This window comes from Solanum lycopersicum, chromosome 12 (assembly GCF_036512215.1).
Source record: "Solanum lycopersicum chromosome 12, SLM_r2.1".
Taxonomy (NCBI): domain Eukaryota; kingdom Viridiplantae; phylum Streptophyta; class Magnoliopsida; order Solanales; family Solanaceae; genus Solanum; species Solanum lycopersicum.
Window position 1 is genome coordinate 61,133,150 of NC_090811.1, and position 17,477 is coordinate 61,150,626.

General features: G+C 32.7%; 3 protein-coding genes across 3 annotated transcripts; 1 reads left to right on the plus strand and 2 right to left on the minus strand.

Annotated features, from left to right (window-relative positions):
* Positions 1–4,358: 4,358 nt before the first annotated feature.
* LOC101244164 (hydroxyphenylpyruvate reductase) lies at positions 4,359–5,886 on the minus strand. Its single transcript, XM_004252297.5, has 2 exons — positions 5,353–5,886; positions 4,359–5,111 (listed from the first exon to the last, which is right to left on the minus strand). Exons 1-2 carry the CDS (start codon positions 5,773–5,775, stop codon positions 4,593–4,595), a joined length of 942 nt encoding a protein of 313 aa, XP_004252345.4. The 5' UTR covers positions 5,776–5,886; the 3' UTR covers positions 4,359–4,592.
* A 3,668-nt stretch (positions 5,887–9,554) lies between these two features.
* LOC101268846 (pollen-specific kinase partner protein-like protein) lies at positions 9,555–12,580 on the plus strand. The gene is made up of 7 exons (XM_004252295.5): positions 9,555–9,956; positions 10,093–10,209; positions 10,318–10,472; positions 10,556–10,630; positions 10,707–10,967; positions 11,083–11,403; positions 11,823–12,580. The coding sequence occupies exons 1-7, from the start codon at positions 9,719–9,721 to the stop codon at positions 12,231–12,233; spliced, it is 1,578 nt and encodes a 525-aa protein (XP_004252343.1). The 5' UTR covers positions 9,555–9,718; the 3' UTR covers positions 12,234–12,580.
* Positions 12,581–12,718: 138 nt separating this feature from the next.
* LOC101244751 (photosystem I reaction center subunit VI, chloroplastic-like) lies at positions 12,719–14,585 on the minus strand. The gene is made up of 3 exons (NM_001321212.1): positions 14,408–14,585; positions 13,358–13,484; positions 12,719–13,098 (listed from the first exon to the last, which is right to left on the minus strand). Exons 1-3 carry the CDS (start codon positions 14,527–14,529, stop codon positions 12,919–12,921), a joined length of 429 nt encoding a protein of 142 aa, NP_001308141.1. The 5' UTR covers positions 14,530–14,585; the 3' UTR covers positions 12,719–12,918.
* Between the last annotated feature and the right edge of the window lie 2,892 nt (positions 14,586–17,477).

Below are 17,477 nucleotides of genomic sequence, written 5' to 3' on the forward strand. Positions count from 1 at the left end.
TACTACTATCCTGGTGTTGGAACGTGACACCCGATCCACTACTACTATCCTGGTGTCGGAACGTGACACCCGATCCAGTATACTATCCTGGTGTCGGAACGTGACACCCGATCCACTATACTATCCTGGTGTCGGAACGTGACACCCGATCCACTATACTATCCTGGTGTCGGAACGTGACACCCGATCCATTAACCTCATTCTTTTAGTTCATCAATCCTTCTTTTATATCAAGGCATCATCATTAACAGAGAGGGTTTTAGGTTTAAGCTTCACAACCTCATCTTTGTAACCCATTACAATTACATAATCACATCATGCAAGCATACGATTAAGCATATAGAAGACTTTACAATATTACCAATACATATCATTCGCTATTAAGAGTTTACTATGAAATAGCATAAACCATAACCTACCTCCACCGAAGAATCGTGATCAAGAAATCTACTTCCCCAATGCCCTTGCTTTCTCTTCGTTCTTCCCTCTCTCGTTCGTTCGTTCTCCCCTCTTCTTTCTGTTCTTTCTATTTTTCCTTATTCAAACTCTTTTTTTCTTTTATCCTAATTACCATATAACTAAGTATAAAAGATGGTAAAAGTAACCCACTATTTATTCCAAGGTTGTCTTTTAACCCCCAAGTAATTGAATTATTAACATTAAACCACTAACTTTATAATTAAAACAGGAATAGTCCAAAACGCCCCTTAAAACATTTAACAGAAATTCGACCCAGTCAGGGCTACGCAGCCTGTGACGGCCCGTCGTGCCTGCGATGGTCCGTCTTGCTGCTTCCGTCACAAAGTTCAGAGACTCAATTCATTGAAGAGTCTGTGACGGTCTGTCGTGCCTACGACGGTTCGTCCTGCTCTTCCGTCGCGAAGTTCAGAGAGTTGTTCTCAGTACCCAATTTTTTTCAGAGTCTAAGTGTTTTGGAACGAGACACCCTCGACGGTCCGTCGTGCCCATGAAGGTCCGTCGTGGGATCCGTCGACTCAGACAGTTATTACCAGAAATAAACTTTACTGCTCAAAACGACTAAACAGGTCGTTACAAATAATATATATTAGATTGAAATTAAAGAATAAATAAAACTAGTTGTAATATTAAAAAAAAATATTTTAAAAAATATCAAACAGTAACTTTATAAATAAAATGAATAGGACGTTATATTTACATTTAAAGTAAATTAAAAATATTTACTAGATTATAAAAGAGTATTTCTTCATCAAAATATATATAATCAAATTTTTACTTTTATTTTATTTCAAACGTATTAATCTGAATAGTGAACTGATGTAAGTTTGATTTAAATTTAAAGTTGACGGGTCAAAATTTGGTATTTTTATATTATATAGAAATATAAAGTTGAGGACGATCAAGGATAATATGATCATTTCATATATATATATATATATATATATATATATATATATATATATATATATATATATATATATATATTTCATTTTTAAATTCTATAAATTATATTTTTAATTTTTCAAAAAAAAATCAAGTGGCTAAATTTTCTGCATAAGTTATATGATTATTTTATAAACTATACATGATAAGATTTTTCTAGGACTAAGTCCATAACACAAACTCATTATTCATTTCATTCACTCCTTAATTCTCTCCCATCTCATGTCTTATATCGATTAATCTCTCGCCCTTTATTTCTATTCTAAATAATACACATTTTGGTATAGATCTCTTATTAGGAAGATCAATAATACAACTTTGTTTGACATAATACACATATTGAACCCTGAACTTGACTTCAGATTTTAACTTTGACCTCCAATTTTCATAATGCACAAGTAGGCACTTTAACTATCCAACTTTTAAATAAATAAACACATGAGTTCTACATGACAAAATACATGTAGGACACCACATAGGACAAGAAATGACATGTAGGACACCACATAGGACAAGAAATGACATGTAGGACATGTGTGTCTATTTGTTCAATTTTGTACAAGTATAAGTGTCTACTTGTGCACACCCAAAGTTGAAGGGCATAAATGTAATTCGAAGCCAAGTTAAAGAGTATATTTATATTATGCCAATTTTTTTAAACATTAAGAACTTCAAAATTGGTTAATTTCCTAAATGATGACTCTATTTTTGTAAAACAATTATAAGACAATAGTAAAATTCACTATTTCTTAGTAAACACATCATTTTTGAGACTTAATCATTTAACAAATTTTCAACAAAATTGAATTGATTCATATTTTTCAATCATTCTTATGAATATGATAATGTACTAGTTTAACGTGTTAAATCCAATATCTTTACAATTGCAATTCTCAAAGGCCTAATCCATAAGGAACGCATTCGGTGGGCAAGTTATCAAGAACAAAATTTCAAAAAATTGGGAGCATGTTATTTCCTTTCCTTTGGTTCTCTTTAGACTTTTCAATTTCTTGGCGTTGCTTTTTTTATTTGAAATATCTAAATTACTTGATTTCTCTTTTGATTTATAATCCCAAACTTCACGTAACATATATTTTATTATCTAATATATTGAGAAACATATATTTATTTATTTATTATTATCATTATCATCAGTTAAAATCATTTTAAGCAAGTTATACAAATTATTATTTTTACTATTCCATATTAAATTACTGCAATATACATTATATTAACTTTTATTAATATTTTTAAATTCTCATTATTTGAGATAAAACATTTATCCATCAAATATATAAATTACTTTAGAAAAAAGTTCTTTCCTTACTCTGCTAAATTGTTCTCCTAATTTTTATGAATATAAAGACAAAATATAATGTCATGACTTTTTCTTTTTCCTTTTATCATTTGTAAAGAATGAGATGATTTATTTTAATTTTTATCAAGTAGGTCATTGTTGTTGTTTGTTAAACACCTATAAAATAAATTTATAGAGTAAGTGTACTCAAAATTAATCTATAGATGTATCAGTACGATAAGTGTTAATATATTGAGACTCATAATTTTAATCTATTTTCTTGAATGATTTTCAAATAAAAAAGAAAAAGAATATCATTAAATTAATTATTTAATTCGAATATATATGTTTGACATGATGTTGAAATAATCAGTGGAGTATCTGATATTTTATTATTATTTCTAATCATATTTATTTGAAAATGTCAAAAATTATTTTCCTATTCAAAAACTAATTCAATTACTATTATAAATATATATAATATTGTAATATTGAACCCGTAAATGAACCTTTTATTATAGAAAAAATTGTATACAGTTACAAATTATTAATTTAAATTAAATGTTACAAATATAGTTTGATTTAATTGTACCCTATAGCAAACTATTGTTATTTTAGCCTCTCCCTGGTGAAATCTCACTTGCTACTCTCATTTTGGTGGCAATCTTGCTCGCCTGTCTCGTTTTTATACAAACACAAATGTATAAACGTGTTTGTGTTTGTATAAAGCGAGAGGAATATATACATATATTTTAGTTTCCCTCTCTTACCTCTCCCAGATCTCGCTCTCCTTCCTCTCCTCTCTCGCTCATACAAACAAAAAATTGAACTTCTGTTTGTATAAAGCGAGAGAAAATTGTATATACACATGCAAATACATATATCTTCTTCCTATACAATTATAACTATACAATACAAATATTTTTCTACCCAGATTTTTCTTTGGCCTTTCTCTCTTTCTCGTTTTATTCATACACAGATTATACAATCGATCTTTTGTACACAACTGCTTTCTTTTGTGTGTGTGTGTGTCTATATATATATATAACAAATTAAATAACTACTTTCGTTGTATATATATAGCGAATTATACAACTACTTTTTTGTATATGTATAGCGAAATATGCATATTTATGTTTGCTATGAAACACAATTATACAAACTATAAATATAGCATGCAAATATGATCTTCATGTTTGCTATATGTGCATGTTACTCTTCATTATATTGGGCTCCTATCATGGGCCTTAAATTATATATTTACTAATAAGAGGTGATTTGGTTTGTGAACAAATTTGCATGTTTACTTGTCTATTATAATTTTGGGATATTTGATCATATTTCTTCCGATTATAAAAACTAATAAATAATTTATCATTTTGTATCTATTTTAGCCTTGTTATTAAATACTATTATTTTTTAAAATTTAGATGATTTATGTTTAATAAGAGTGATTTAGTAAAATTATCCATATAATTTATTGCTTCTTAATTTCTATGTCAAATTAATAATGGACAACTATTGTTAAGCAGAGCGAGTAGTATGCTGAGGAGCAAGTTAGGTATATATATTTCTAGTGTGATTGGACTCTACGAGTTATTTCTTATCAAAGTGAAACAACATAGACAATGCACAAAGCTTAAAACTAAGGAAACAATGTACTCTCAATAAAGGGAACCAAAATTTACAAAACATGTAGCCTCCAGCTAAGTTGTATGAACTTTTCACTTTCGATATTGTATCTATGTCAGATTCTTCAATAATATACTTCAATAATATACTACATGCACCTGTTGACAGTTTTTGAAGAGTCAGAATAACATAGACCTCCAGACAACCACAAATCATGACAAGCAAAATCTTAGTTACTTCACTAAACCACCGGAGTCAACAGTGGTTTGTTCTGAAAGTGAGCTTCTAAGTTGCCGATGACAATGTCAGCCATCGACTCGCGTGTTTCCTCTGTTCCACTAGCTACATGAGGCAGCAAGACCACATTCTCAAGGCCGAACAGATTATCAGGGACTTCAGGTTCATTCTCAAACACATCAAGGCCAGCGCCCCCTAATCGACCATCAAGAAGAGAAGATACCATCTCTTTTTCATCAACATGAGGTCCCCTTCCAATGTTGATAAGAATCCCTTTTGCACCTAATGCATCAATCACTTCGCGGTTGACAACGTAACGAGTCTCAGGAGTTAGTGCACACGCCACAACCAGGATCTCACAATTGGTAGCGAGTTCTACTACAGTTGGATAGTATTTGTAATTCGTATTTGTCTTTTCTGATCGCGCGTAGTAACTGATTGGACAATCAAAAGCCTCTGCTCTCTTTGCAATTGCTAAGCCAATCCTCCCTAATCCTATGATACCAACTCTTTTGCCACTAAACTGCAAAAGAAAAAACGATGAATCAGGTAAATGTTGGTGTAAGTGTAGCCGGTATCTGGTTCATTTGAGCCCAATACTTTTGACTCGGAGCATAATTATATGTTTAAAACCCATAATTGTCATTTGTCAATGTAACCTATCATCTATTGCTTAAACATCTTCTTCCACCAATCAAACTAATATCTCAAGCTCGATCTGTCATAAATATCGTCATATAAAATGAAACAAAAAGAACACTAACCTTAGAAGTCAACGCGAAATCACCAGCCTTCCACAATCCCTTCTTCACATATCGATCAGACTCGCAAATCCTCCTTAGCACAGCCAATATTAATCCAATAGCAAGATCAGCAACATCCTCAGTTAACACATCTGGTGTATTAGTCACTCTAATACCCTTCTCTTTACACTTGTTCAAATCAATCTTATCTAAACCAACACTGAAACTAGCCACAATTTCTAGCTGAGGCAACGCCTCGATAAGCTCTGCATCAGCACCAGCAGCAGCGTTTCCCACAACAGCACGTATTGAATGAGCGTAGTCGTTGATGAATTGTTTCTTATCGGAGAAGTTCCAGTAACGTATGAGGTTGAATCGATTATCGAGTTGTTGTTCTAAGTATGATGACATTGGACACGCCATTAGTACTCCTATAGATTCCATTTTTCTTCTATATGGGATTAGTTATAAGTGTCTGCAAGATTGGGAAGAATTGAAACTATGCTGATTCTTTATAACTAACTTATCTTTTGATAGTACAATCTGGTGGTTCTCAGTGATGGGCCCTAAAACATGTACAATCATATGAATTAAAAGCATAATACATAAATGTGTCCGTTAACTTGGTTTCAGCCGACATCTATATTCTTCAACTTTTGATATACACAAGTAAACACTTAAACTTTCCAAAAGTTGAACAAATAAACACACACATCGTATGTGGTGGTTTTGTGTCCCATATGATATCCTACACGTATAATGTCACATAGGATGCGTGTATTTACTGGTTTAACTTTTGAATAGTTTAAGTGTCTACTTGTACATATCCAAAGTTAAAAGTAGACGCTAGCTAACGCCAAGTTAAAGGGAACATGACTTATTTATCATGCTCTACATAAATATGTTCTTCAACTTGGCCTCAGCTTGCATCTATGTCCACTAATTTTCAGTGTGTACAAGTAGACACTAGAACTTGTATATAAAATTGAACTGGGTGGATTTGTCTTGCGTGACATCCTACATGAAAATTGTGTATCGTGTGGCATCCTGCATGCATTATATCACGTAGGATGTGATATTTACTTGTTCAATTTTATACAAGTTTAAATGTGTACTGATGCACACCCAAAGTTGGAGGGTCTACCTGACATTTAAATCCAAATAAAATATTAGTTATATATTATGTCAATTATAAATAAGAAGTGTTAAAAACGCCTCGAACTTGACACAAATTATTACTTTTCATTTCTAAACTATAAATAATTAATACTAAAAATACCCCCTATGCTTGACTAAATGAGTTAAAAATGCTCCAAATTGTGAGTCAGTTTGGGTAGTGATATTGAAAAATAGTTTTGAGAAAACTTTTCTTACTTTACGCAGAAAAGTTATTTTCCGTAAATTTTAAAAACTAATTTCATTAAAAATGATTTCCTTAGATATTTAAGCTAATTAAACATGAGAAATTTTACACCTTTAAGCAAGTAAGTTTTATTAAGAATACAAATGGGAGGGGGCTTTAAAAAAATATTATTTTTTTATTTTAAAAATCATACCTAGAAATTTAAATTGTTTTATTTTGATTTAATTCGATTATCGATTTTTCATAAACACAACTATTCTATGCTTTTCAATTCAAATTACTCATAAAAATTCAAAACATAATCCTAAATTATATTTATATCCAAACACAACTTTAATTTCTTTTATATTAAAAATTAAATTAATATATTATTGGAAAAATGACAAAAATTTCTCACTTAACTTCACTTATTATCCTTATCCCCCGTTAGTTTTAGAAATACCTAAAATCTCTCATTTTTAAGTCAAATGAGGAGGATACAAAAATCTGACAAAAAATGAGATGGATATAAAAATGTGATAAAAATAAGGCGGATACAAAAATGTGACAAAAAATGAGGCGAATACAAAAATGCGACAAAAAATATATAATGTATCCGCCACCTTTTTATTTAACAGCCCTATTATGTATCCGTGTTTTTATATATTTTTAAGGAATTTTGGTCATTAAAAACTTATAAAGGACAAATGGTCATTTAGCCCTAAAATTATGTTATTTATGTCATTTGTCCATTATTATTTTATTCTTATTCTATATTTTAGGCAGAATTTTAATGACCTCACAAGTTACTCTACTTTTTACCTTCTTCCTTTGAAAACAATTATCCAGAAATAAATAAATTTAGGGGAAAAAATGGTGGAAAAACATATCTTGTCCCATTTTAACCTCATGCTTTCTTGTGGATGTGGATGAGACTGTTTATAGTAGTGATTTTATATTGAGATAATATATAAATACATCCTCATATTTGTCCCCCTTTCAAACTTAAAACTCAAATTTTGTGGAAATCCTATCATAAGCCCCTATATTTTTTAAAGGCAAAACACATAAATATACTTTTTTATTTGACTTCAACTTATATGTTCATAATTTTTAGGTGTATTCAGTTAGATATTTAGACTTGTATAAGATTGAATAAATATATCCATATATTTTAAATGACAATTTATGTTTTGTGTGTATAATATCACGTATGATTCATATATTTATTTTTTCAATTTTATATAAATTTAAATATTTATTTATACACATCCAAAATTGAAAAGTATAAATATAAAATAAAATTACGTTAAAAGACGACATATGTATGAAGATAGTTTGCATATTAATCAAGTCATTATACAACATAATATGAATATCAAAAGAAAAAGATATTCTTAGTAAATTCAATATACTTGTTTATAATTTTTTTAATTGAATTCAAATCGAAGTAGTTAATAAGTGCATTCTCAAAAGTTACTGCCGATTTTCATATATTTGCTTACTGATCAAAATATAGTAAAAGATTGAGCTGACATATTCAATTAGGCCAATCAATGAGCTCAAATTTGGTATATACGGATTATTATTATTATTTTGGTTTAATAGTTCATTAGTATCTATAGATTTGCTTCATTAAGAAATATTTTCTGAAAAATAATATCTGATTGACAAAAACATTTTCAATAAAAATAAAAAGTTGACCATGACAGAGGTGTACCGGCCATGTTTTTCAACCCCACGTTGAGTTTTATCTCACTTTTTCATTTGAGTTTTGGCTTCATTGTATATGATCTTAATCGTCTATTATAAATCACATATACACTTATATTTTCTATAAATATTTTTTCTAGAGAATTTTTTTGAGGACTTTATCGTACGTCTTTTCTAAATTGATGAACACAATGTGTAAGTCTTTCTTCGTGTCCCAATATTGCTTCAACTATCTCATTACAAACGGGATGACTTATGTATTTAATCGTCTCGGCATAAATTCAAATTGGTTTTTGGTTGTAGACACACCCTTAGTCATCATCTTTTCAACTATCCTTTCTAACTTTCATAGAATGACTTTGTAGCTTGATACCCTTATAATTGTTCTTATAATTATAGCAGTTTTGAATATTACCCTTGTTCTTATAGTTAGGATTATATTTTAGGCATAATATATAACTATGTCTTTTTAACTTGGTCTCATTTCACATTTATGCCCTTCAACTTAAAGTATATATGCACAAGTAGACACTTAAATTTTAATAAACTTGAACAAGTAGATACATGAGTCATACATGATATGATACACGTAGGACAAAAAATGACATGGAGGATGTCATGTAGGATATGTGTGTTTATTTATTCAACTTTATACAAATTAAAGTGTCTATTAGTGCACACCTTAAATTAAAAGACATAAATATAATTTGAAGCAAAGTTAAAAAAGATATTTTATATATTATGCCTATATTTTATGTATCTTTCTATGGAAATTATGTCACTTAAAAACACATAGGACATCCAATTTGGAAAGAAATACCAATAATAAGACCTACTTCACACCTTTGCTCCATTTTAGGAGGGAGGGGGTGGGGGGATGTCTGACTTTCATTTATAGCAAACAACATTCATCCAAAATAAACACACGTAACTAATGTTATCCGATCTTTTTTGGTCAAAAAGTTACTCTGTATATATAATTAAAATTATCCGAATATAAATATCAATAGCAATAAAAGGAAAAAATTTCTATTATAGTCATCAAATTAGGAAAAAAAAAAAGTGACTTGTTTTCTATAAAACATGCACCGCACGTTGTCTCAACCATCCAAAAAAAATCTCTTCCATTCTCCATCAAAAGAGCAAAACTTTCTCTAATTAAATTCCTTTTCTTTGCTAATTGAATCCATTTTCTTCTCTAAAACGCTAAAACTTTGCATTAATTTTCCTTCTTTTCACCTCCTCTTTATATCCGTTTCCTCAAGAACAATTATATCTATTGCATTGTCACTAGTGTAACATACCTATTTCAATTCAGCTTGAATCAAAAAGATGGTTCGAGCAGCGCTTGAGGAAGCGAAAGAAATGTGCAAGGCAAAGTTGTTGCATTTCAAAGGAAAATCTGAAGATGTTATTATTGAGACTAGTAATACTAGTGACTCTGGGGATGAATTGGCCACATCGAAAAGTGAAGATCAGCCTGTGTTTAGTCGCAGTGAGTCTGTTATGATGCGACCAAACGAGACCCCTGTTGTCTCTAGCCCACCCGCGAAACAGGGCCCACCTTCAGGCAAGATATTTGTTGCAATTAAATAACTACCTGCATTGTACATTATAACAACAATTACGCCTCACTAGTTAACAAAGGGAGTTTAGATCTCTGTTTCCCCTCTCTCTGCATTCCATGTGATACTTTTTCTATATAGATATGGAGCTGATGAGGGAAAAATTTGCAAAGTTGTTGCTTGGCGAGGATATGTCTGGTGGAGGAAAGGGTGTGTCTTCTGCGTTGGCATTGTCAAACGCGATAACAAACCTAGCAGGTAATTGCAATTACACCAGACCAGAAGCGGTGTATATATACTATACCGGTCCTTTTTTATATGACAATTCATTCTATTTGCGTATTTTATTTTTTTTTGAAAATGCAGCATCTGTGTTTGGGGAACAGAAGAGATTAGAGCCAATGCCAGCAGATAGAAAAGCCAAATGGAGAAGAGAAATCGATTGGTTGTTATCTGTAACAGATCATGTTGTTGAATTCGTTCCTTCTAAACAAATATCAAAAGACGGAACAAGCATGGAGGTAACTCTCCCAGAAACTCCACTTCACGTATATCATATATCTAGCTAAAACTAACAAGGCAATATGAATTTTTTGTTTGTCAGGTTATGGTGACAAAGCAGAGAAATGATCTTCAAATGAACGTTCCAGCTTTACGCAAGCTAGATGCTATGCTTCTTGTAAGAGAAAAAAGTAGAATTTAAATTAATACAATGTATAAGTATTGATTCTTAAAGTTGGATTGATGATCTGCAGGATTGCTTAGATAGCTTTAAAGACCAAAATGAGTTCTCGTATGTATCAAAGGATGACGAATCACAGGAAGGGAGGAACGATGACAAATGGTGGATACCGACTCCTAAGGTTCCAAAGAATGGCTTGTCTGATGTTACAAGGAAATGGCTGCAATTTCAAAAGGATTCAGTAAACCAAGTTCTTAAAGCAGCCATGGCCATAAATGCTCAAATCTTGTTAGAAATGGAAATCCCCGAAAGTTATATAGATTCCCTACCTAAGGTACAAGAACAACGGAAATCTTATATAAGTATTTTCATTTTGAAGTTGTTTTTCTTTCGAAGAGGTGGAATAGAATAACACGTCATGATCTAATATTTTCTCTTCTTATGTGTAGAATGGGAGAGCAAGTCTTGGAGATACGATCTATAGGAGTATCACTGACGAATACTTTGATCCCGACTACTTCCTCACAACTATGGACTTGTCTTCGGAGCATAAAATTTTAGACCTCAAGAACAAACTTGAGGCTTCTGTTATTATTTGGAGACGAAAGATGACGTCTAAAGATGGGAAGTCAGCATGGGGCTCTGCCGTTAGTGTAGAGAAGAGAGAAATCTTTGAAGACAGAGCCGAGACTATCTTGCTCATTCTTAAGCAGCGATTCCCTGGAATTCCTCAGTCATCTCTAGACATTAGCAAAATCCAATACAATGAGGTAAGAAGTAACCTCTATTTATTTACCATATAAGTTTTATGCATTTATGCTCTTCAAATTTGGATGTGCACAAGTAGGCACCTAACTTGTATAGAGTTGAACAAGTAAACACACACGTCATACGTGGCACCCTACCTGGTACTTTGCATCCTACAGTCCAGGCCTAGTTAAAGGGCATATTTATGTATTAGGCCAAGTTATAATGATATTCGAGAGAATCTGAGGCTTGTTCCTCGTTTCTGTATGATAAACAATTGGATGTTTTTGGTTGTAACCAGAATATCCATCTCGTATTTGTTGTTCCCTGAAGTAGTTTCCTGATGTCCTAATGGCTTCAAACATAATGCTGCAACGCTAAAACCGATCTAGTTCTTGACCTTCTAAGTACATCAGAAGTATAATTTTCTCGGTTTTTACAGGACGTGGGGCAAGCTATTTTAGAAAGCTATTCAAGAATAATAGAGAGCAGGGCGCACACAGTGATGTCACGGATTGAAGATGTTCTCCAAGTAGATGCTACGGCCCAAAATCCTTCCTGTGCTGATCTGAAGAGGTCTCCTTTAAGAGATTCACTACGGGTATCACCATCAGGCAGCTTCCCAAATGCTAGGGAAGAAGTAGAAAAGCTTAACGCTGCAGAGAATCCAACGTCAATGACATTGTTGGATTTCATGGGTTGGACAGTAGAACAAGGAGATAATGACACAAAGAAAGATGTGAAGGAGGATATAGACGTCGATGCAAAGAAACCACCTAGTATAGTTACAAACAAGAAACTTTCTTACTTAGATAACATAGTTGGTGCTAGAAGTCCAACTGCACGCCACTAAATGACGTCACTGCAGAACACCGATCAACTCATCAGAGGCAAGACAGAGAAATTCATCAAAGTGACAATCAGCGTCAAATGTACATACTAAGACGAATCACACATACCTAGGATTTCACCAAGTCATTCCTATTGTAAATAGGGAATATATAGTTAGTATAGGACTGCTGGTGTCACGCTTTTTGAAATGATTTACTCTGAAGAAGATATCATGACAAATAACCATGGAAATAATGGACTTTATTATTGTCCATTCTTACCTTGTATTGCCTCTTCTAAGAGAGTTTTGTAATCTGCAACTTGAAGTTTACACGTCGGTATGGTATAATCATTTCGATTTAAAGGCAATTCCCTTGCAATTTATAAGTAATTTTTCCTTTCAATTAAACAGTGAGCAAATATGAAGTCAGTAACTTCCTAAACAAAGATTAGTTAAAAACATTTAACAGGCATTGACACCTACGTGAACCGACAGAAGTAGAATTTCAGCAAGATAAATTGAATGTCATAAGATCGACACCATGTTAGAAAACAAGCTCAAACTTTGCAACAGGATAAACCGAATGCCATAAGATTTAACTTCTTGTAACAAAGGTCTCATGTTGTAGGCTTCAAGAATACTTACAAGCTGACGACAGATACATCAATTACAAAATGAAGGTTGAGAAAGCTTGATTGAAAAGAAATTAGATCTTTCCGCGTGGACCAAGCTTGGGTGGAAGTTGCGGCCCTTTCTTAATTGGTAGTATATCCCCTGATGCTGTTGAACTGAAGTATGCAAGAGTTGAGCCACCTCCCAGTATCAAGAATTTAAGCAACAGTCCTCTCTTGGTGAAAGGAGCAGCAAAGGTCTCGAAGAACTTGCTCTACAAAACACAACACAATACAAGACAAAGTTACCACAATAACTCAACCAACTTCCGAGCTTACACAGACTCAATCATTCCTTCCAAGCATAACAAGCAAACTCTTAATGATCACTTAGCTTAAGCAGTGGTGGATGCAAAGTAGTTGGTGCATTCGACTCTAACTGTGTGTTCATTGAAAATTTTATAACACATATATCTAGAATAAGTGTGCTTCCACAAAAGAATGTGTTTAAAGGGTAAAAGATCAAATATATACCTGAAGGGAGTTGTATGGTGAGGGTGCATCTGAGCCATACAAGTCCCACTGACCAGTGGTGTTGCCCAAGTCCTCTAAATCAAAATATACACTCTTGTCACCATACTTTGCAACCACAGAAGCAGACCTAGCAAATATGTATAATCAATCAGATTACAACGATCAAATAAAAAGACACGCTTACTTCTACAGAGTGCCTTTCTTTTATTGAATACAACTGATTGCTACTATACTGTTGCACGAACTATGCTTCCGTACCAGAATGTTAAGATCGAGTTTAAATTCTATATATTAACAGTATAAATTCTTTTTTTACACTAATCAGATCAAGATAATTATAAGTGAATCTTCATCATAAGTGATATTATCAAATGTAAGAAATAAGGCAAGTGACTTTCCACAATAAGTTAAATACACTCCTATATAAATCACATAATACATGAACAATTACCCTTAACTTGGTTTTAACAAACAACTACGCCCTCCAACTTTGAGTGTGCACAAGTAGGAACTTAAACTTGTATAAAATTGAACAAGTAGACACACATATCCTACATGACATAATACACTATAGGACGCCATGTAGAATACAAATTTTCCATGTAGGGTGACATGCACGAGTCACGACGAATGTGTCTATTTGTTCAATATATAAATTTAAATATTTACTTATGCACATTCAAAGTTAAATGTCATAATTGTCGGTTGACGCCAAGTTAAGAGTAAATTCTCCTATATATCATCAGTTTAACATAAATATTTACACCATCTGAGCATCTAAAAGATAAATAACAGCGAGTATCAATATATCAATGAGAATAGCCACCGAATATTTTTTGGTGAGAGAATAGTGATACAATAAGTGAGATTAGCAACCTGATACATCCTTAGTATATGAGTTTAATTAACTTCTATACATTATGAGCAGTAGCTAAGTTAGTAATTTAACATTTAATATATATATATATGTATAAAAGGTAATATTTAACTTGTATACACAACATACATTTTTGAAAAAGGATGTTCAACTGACTAGCCTTCGACATATACCTGGATTTAGTAGACTTGACATTAAGGCGAGATGATTTAACATGTAGCTTAGTTCCAGCAATGGAGCTTCCAGCTAGGCCACTTGTGGGCTGCACAGCAGCAAGAGTTGCCAAAGATGCCATCCTTGAATTTACCTCACACAAACTAAATTAGTTTTTAGGTAGTTATTGGGTTGGCAATGGATTATACAAAACGATACATTTTTGGGGGTTTTGATCATTTTTTTCATGTGTCCCAAAAGACACGTGGCACAATGGGTATCTTTCTAAAGATATTGAGTTTTCTTTTATGTGGTGCACACATATGTTGAGGTTGGATAAGCCTATCCCTCTAAAGATTGTGAATTTGGTGTAATTTGTCACTTCTTTTGTGAGGCCTAGGCCAAAGCTGGTCAAGTAACCAGAAAAAGATTGGTGTTTCGTTTTTAATTTAATATTATTAGTGAATACTTGCTTTCGTTTTAATTTGTTTGTTTAATGATTTCTTTTGATATAATATATAAATATGTCATTTAATTTGGTTTCAGTTGGTGCACACAAATGATCATTTAAATTTGTGTAAAATTGAACGAGTAGACATATGTGTCTTACGTGACAAAATATAGGTACGACTCCATGTAGGACACAAATTGTCATGCAGAATGTATCAGACAATTGTCTATTCAATTTAATCTTATAGAAGTTAAAGTGCCTACTTGTGCACACCAAAGTTGAATGACATAGATGTCAATAAAAATCAACCTAAAGACATATTTATGTATTATGTCTTTTTTAGGGAAAATTATATAAAATAGCAAACTATTAATTCAAATTAAATGTTATAACCATAGTTTGTTTTAATTGTAATTCGCAACAAACATCCCCTTTTTTGGTCATTTGATTTTATATACAAATACAATTAGCCATTTTCGATATACAATGAGTAATTTTATACATTTTGATATAAAATTTATAAAATGCGTTTGTGTTTGTGTAAAGCGGGAGAAAAACGTATATATAAATACAAATACATATATTTTCATCCTACACACTTATAATTATACAATACAGATTTTATTATACAAATTAGGGAAAAGGTAAGATTATCCCCTAGACTATGACCGAAATTTTAGAGACACACATGAACTAAACTAAGGTCCTATTACCCCCTGAAACTATTTTATTTCATAATTTTATGCACCTTTTTAGCTTACGTGGAATCCAAATATCTCCATACACGTTTCAATTGTGTGGAGTCACGAAATGTGTCAGTAAGACAAAATGTGTACAAATAGTTAAAGTGTGTTTCCGAGATTTCGGTCGTAGTCTAGGGGGTACTTGTGCATTATCTCTACAAATTAAAATGTATGAATGAATTTATAAAAACTGTTTTGAACAATTTGTATAAAATTGAATGTTTTTAGCGAATTATACAAACCAAAAGATCTAGAGCAAACACAAAATTTATTATGAAATGCTGTTATGCAAACTATAGTTATAACATACAAATATGATTTTTATGTTTGCTATACGTGAAAGTTATTTTTTTTAATTATATAAATTTTCTAAGAGAAGCCCCCCTCATATAAATATGTGTAACGACCTGTTTAGTCGTTTTGAGCAGCAGATTTTATTTCTGGAAAAACAGGCTGAGACGACGGAACCCACGACGGACCGTCGAGGGGTCTCGTTTTAAAACACTTAGAAATTCTGAAAATTGGGTACTGAAAATCGACTCTCTGAACTCTGTGACGAACCTGCAGGACGGACCGTCACAGGCACGACGAACCGTCGTGATTCGCCGTTTCAAAACACTTCAACTCTTGAGAATTTGGTACAGGGAACGATTCTTTGAACGTCGTGACGGAAGTGCAAGACGGACCGTCGTAGGTACGACGGTCCGTCACAGACTCCTTAAGGAAATCGAGTCTCTGACGAACCTGCATGACGGACCGTCGCAGGCGCGATGGGCCGTCACAGGTTGCGTAATCCCAGTCGGAGTCGGAATTCTGGTTAAGTTTTAAAGGGGAGTTTGGACTATTCCTACTATAATTATATATTTCGTGGGTTTAGATTAATAACTCAATTTCTTGGGGGATAAAAGAGGTAACCTTGAGTTAAATTGTGGGTTATTATTGTCATCTTTTACACTTAATTACATGTTAATTAGGGTAAAAGAAAGAGGGTTTGAATAAGAAAAATAGAAAGAACAAAAAGAAAAGAGAGGGGATCGAACGAGAGAAAAAGGGAAACGAAGAGGATAGCAAAGATCTTGAGGAATTGCTTGCTTGATCACGAAATCTTCGGTGGAGGTAGGTTATGATTTCTCTTACGATATTCGTAGTAAAATCTTAATAGCGAATGATATGTATTGATAATATTATAAACCCTGCTATGTGCTTAATTGTATGCTTGCATGAATGTAATTATATAATTATGATTATATAAGCATGATAAAGTTATTGAATCCCAAATCTTGCAAAATCCTAATCTCTTTGTTAATAATGAGGCCTTGGTATAAAAGAAGGCGTGATGAACTAAAATAATGGGATTGATGATGCCTTGGTAAGAAAGAAGGCTTGATGAATTGATAGAAGGAGATTAGGGGATCGGGTGTCACGAACCGACACGTAGATTTAGGGGATCGGGTGTTACGAACCGACACGTAGATTTAGGGAATCGGGTGTCACGAACCGACATGTAGATTTAAGGGATCGGGTGTCACGAACCGACACGTAGATTTAGGGGATCGGGTGTCACGAATCGACACGTAAATTTAGGGGATCGGGTGTCACGAACCAATACGTAGATTTAGGGGATCGGAGTGTCACGTACCGACACAAGAGGATTAATGAATATGAGGGAGCGGAGTGTCACGTACCGACACAAGAGAAATAAAGATAATGAATCTTGAAAGATGTTAATATACTCAATCTAATGAACTTAATTCCCAAATGACTATGGTATTAAGCCTTGAGTCCTCATGTGTGAACTTAACGGTAATTGTTAATGATATAGTGCTTGATGTTGCTACATGTTGAGTGTCATAGTTGATTTTATGATATTACTTGGTATATATCGATTTCTATTTT

Bases quoted from the DNA above. Each gene is read 5' to 3' on its own strand.
- LOC101268846 (XM_004252295.5), top strand. From the start codon at position 9,719: ATGGTTCGAGCAGCGCTTGAGGAAGCGAAAGAAATGTGCAAGGCAAAG. The intron at 9,957-10,092 runs GCAAGATATTTG...TTTTCTATATAG, and splicing joins GAAACAGGGCCCACCTTCAG to ATATGGAGCTGATGAGGGAA. The intron at 10,473-10,555 runs GTAACTCTCCCA...TTTGTTTGTCAG, and splicing joins AAGACGGAACAAGCATGGAG to GTTATGGTGACAAAGCAGAG.
- LOC101244164 (XM_004252297.5), bottom strand. From the start codon at position 5,775: ATGGAATCTATAGGAGTACTAATGGCGTGTCCAATGTCATCATACTTA. The intron at 5,112-5,352 runs GTTAGTGTTCTT...TTTCTTTTGCAG, and splicing joins ATTTCGCGTTGACTTCTAAG to TTTAGTGGCAAAAGAGTTGG.
- LOC101244751 (NM_001321212.1), bottom strand. From the start codon at position 14,529: ATGGCATCTTTGGCAACTCTTGCTGCTGTGCAGCCCACAAGTGGCCTA. The intron at 13,485-14,407 runs GTATATGTCGAA...CATATTTGCTAG, and splicing joins GTCAAGTCTACTAAATCCAG to GTCTGCTTCTGTGGTTGCAA. The intron at 13,099-13,357 runs GTATATATTTGA...TGTGTTTTGTAG, and splicing joins CACCATACAACTCCCTTCAG to AGCAAGTTCTTCGAGACCTT.